Source organism: Coturnix japonica, linkage group LGE22C19W28_E50C23 (genome assembly GCF_001577835.2).
Source record: "Coturnix japonica isolate 7356 linkage group LGE22C19W28_E50C23, Coturnix japonica 2.1, whole genome shotgun sequence".
NCBI classification, from domain to species: Eukaryota; Metazoa; Chordata; class Aves; order Galliformes; family Phasianidae; genus Coturnix; species Coturnix japonica.
This window is the reverse complement of record NC_029544.1, coordinates 911,441-912,493: the sequence shown is the minus strand read 5'-3', so window position 1 is coordinate 912,493 and position 1,053 is coordinate 911,441. Positions and strand designations below refer to the sequence as shown.

Below are 1,053 nucleotides of genomic sequence, written 5' to 3'. Positions count from 1 at the left end.
GATGGCCAACCCGTCGGTCAGGTTGTGGATGCCGTCCCCCAGCACCACCATCCACACCAGATCGGCGGCCGCGGGGTTGGGGGGCAACGCGGGGCCGTGGGAGTGTCCGTGGGGGGAGTGTCCGTGGGGGGGTCCATGGGGGGGTCCGTGGGGGGGGCCTTTAGGTTCCATCTCCACCTCCGGGGCCGTCAGACAGCGCAGCTCAGCGCCTGTGGGTGCAGAGTGGCGTGAGATGGGGTGATGGGGTCTGCATTGCTTGTGCTGGTTCTATGGGGGGCGTAGGGGGGTCTTACCGCCTTGCAATGTAACCTGGACCCCCTCGGCCTCCTCGGGGGTCTCTCCGTGTGGCCGGTGCTGGGAGGAGAGCAGAGAGGTGTTGGACACAGCGGGACACAGCGGTGCCCCCCCCGCCCTCCCGGTGCCCCCCCCGCCCTCCCGGTGCCCCCCCCCCCTCCCGGTGTTTGCGGTTCCCCACCGTGGTGACACGGAGGCGGCGCAGAGTCCCCAGCAGCAGCTCCACCAACATCAACCCGTAGATGCCCCCCAGCACAGACAGACCCTGCAGCACCGCCCACAGCACCCCCGACGGCTCCTGGTGCTGCCCCTGCGCCTGCATGGAGTTAAAGGGGAGGGGGGTGATGGTGAGGGGGGGTCAGAGCTGTGTTATACATTGTCCCTCCCCATCCCATCCTTATGGGGGTACCTACGTGGGGCCAGAGGTGAAGCAGAGCGTCCCCGCAGAGCGTCCCCACGGCCAGAGCCACCAGGAAGGAGAGCAGAGAGTGGAGCTGCCCCAGGCTCAGCAGAGGAACCACGGCCACGGCCACGGCCGATGGAACGCTGATAAAGGCGACGGCCAACAGAGCCCAACCCAGAGCTGCGAGGGGATGGGGTGAGGAGGGGGAGTGGGGATGGGGGGGAGAAGGGGGGAGATTGGGACAGGGAATGTGATGGGAATGGGGGGGTGGAGGAGAATGGGATGGGGGTGGGGGGGGGGGGGGGGTGGGGGGGGGGGGTGGGGGGTGGGGGGCTCTTACCCAGCTCGTGGGGCAG

At 68.9% G+C, this 1,053-nt stretch overlaps 1 protein-coding gene across 1 annotated transcript in view; it reads right to left on the bottom strand.

Moving 5' to 3' along the window:
• SLC39A5 (solute carrier family 39 member 5) overlaps positions 1–950 on the bottom strand; it is a gene marked incomplete at its 5' end in the record, with an annotated part of 7,394 nt that extends 6,444 nt beyond the window's left edge. The window contains 4 exons of the mRNA XM_015886879.2: positions 1–209; positions 294–354; positions 476–610; positions 708–950. Coding sequence (XP_015742365.2) covers positions 1–209; positions 294–354; positions 476–610; positions 708–950 — 648 coding nt within the window. The remainder of the gene's footprint in view (positions 210–293; positions 355–475; positions 611–707) is intronic.
• Positions 951–1,053: the final 103 nt, after the last annotated feature.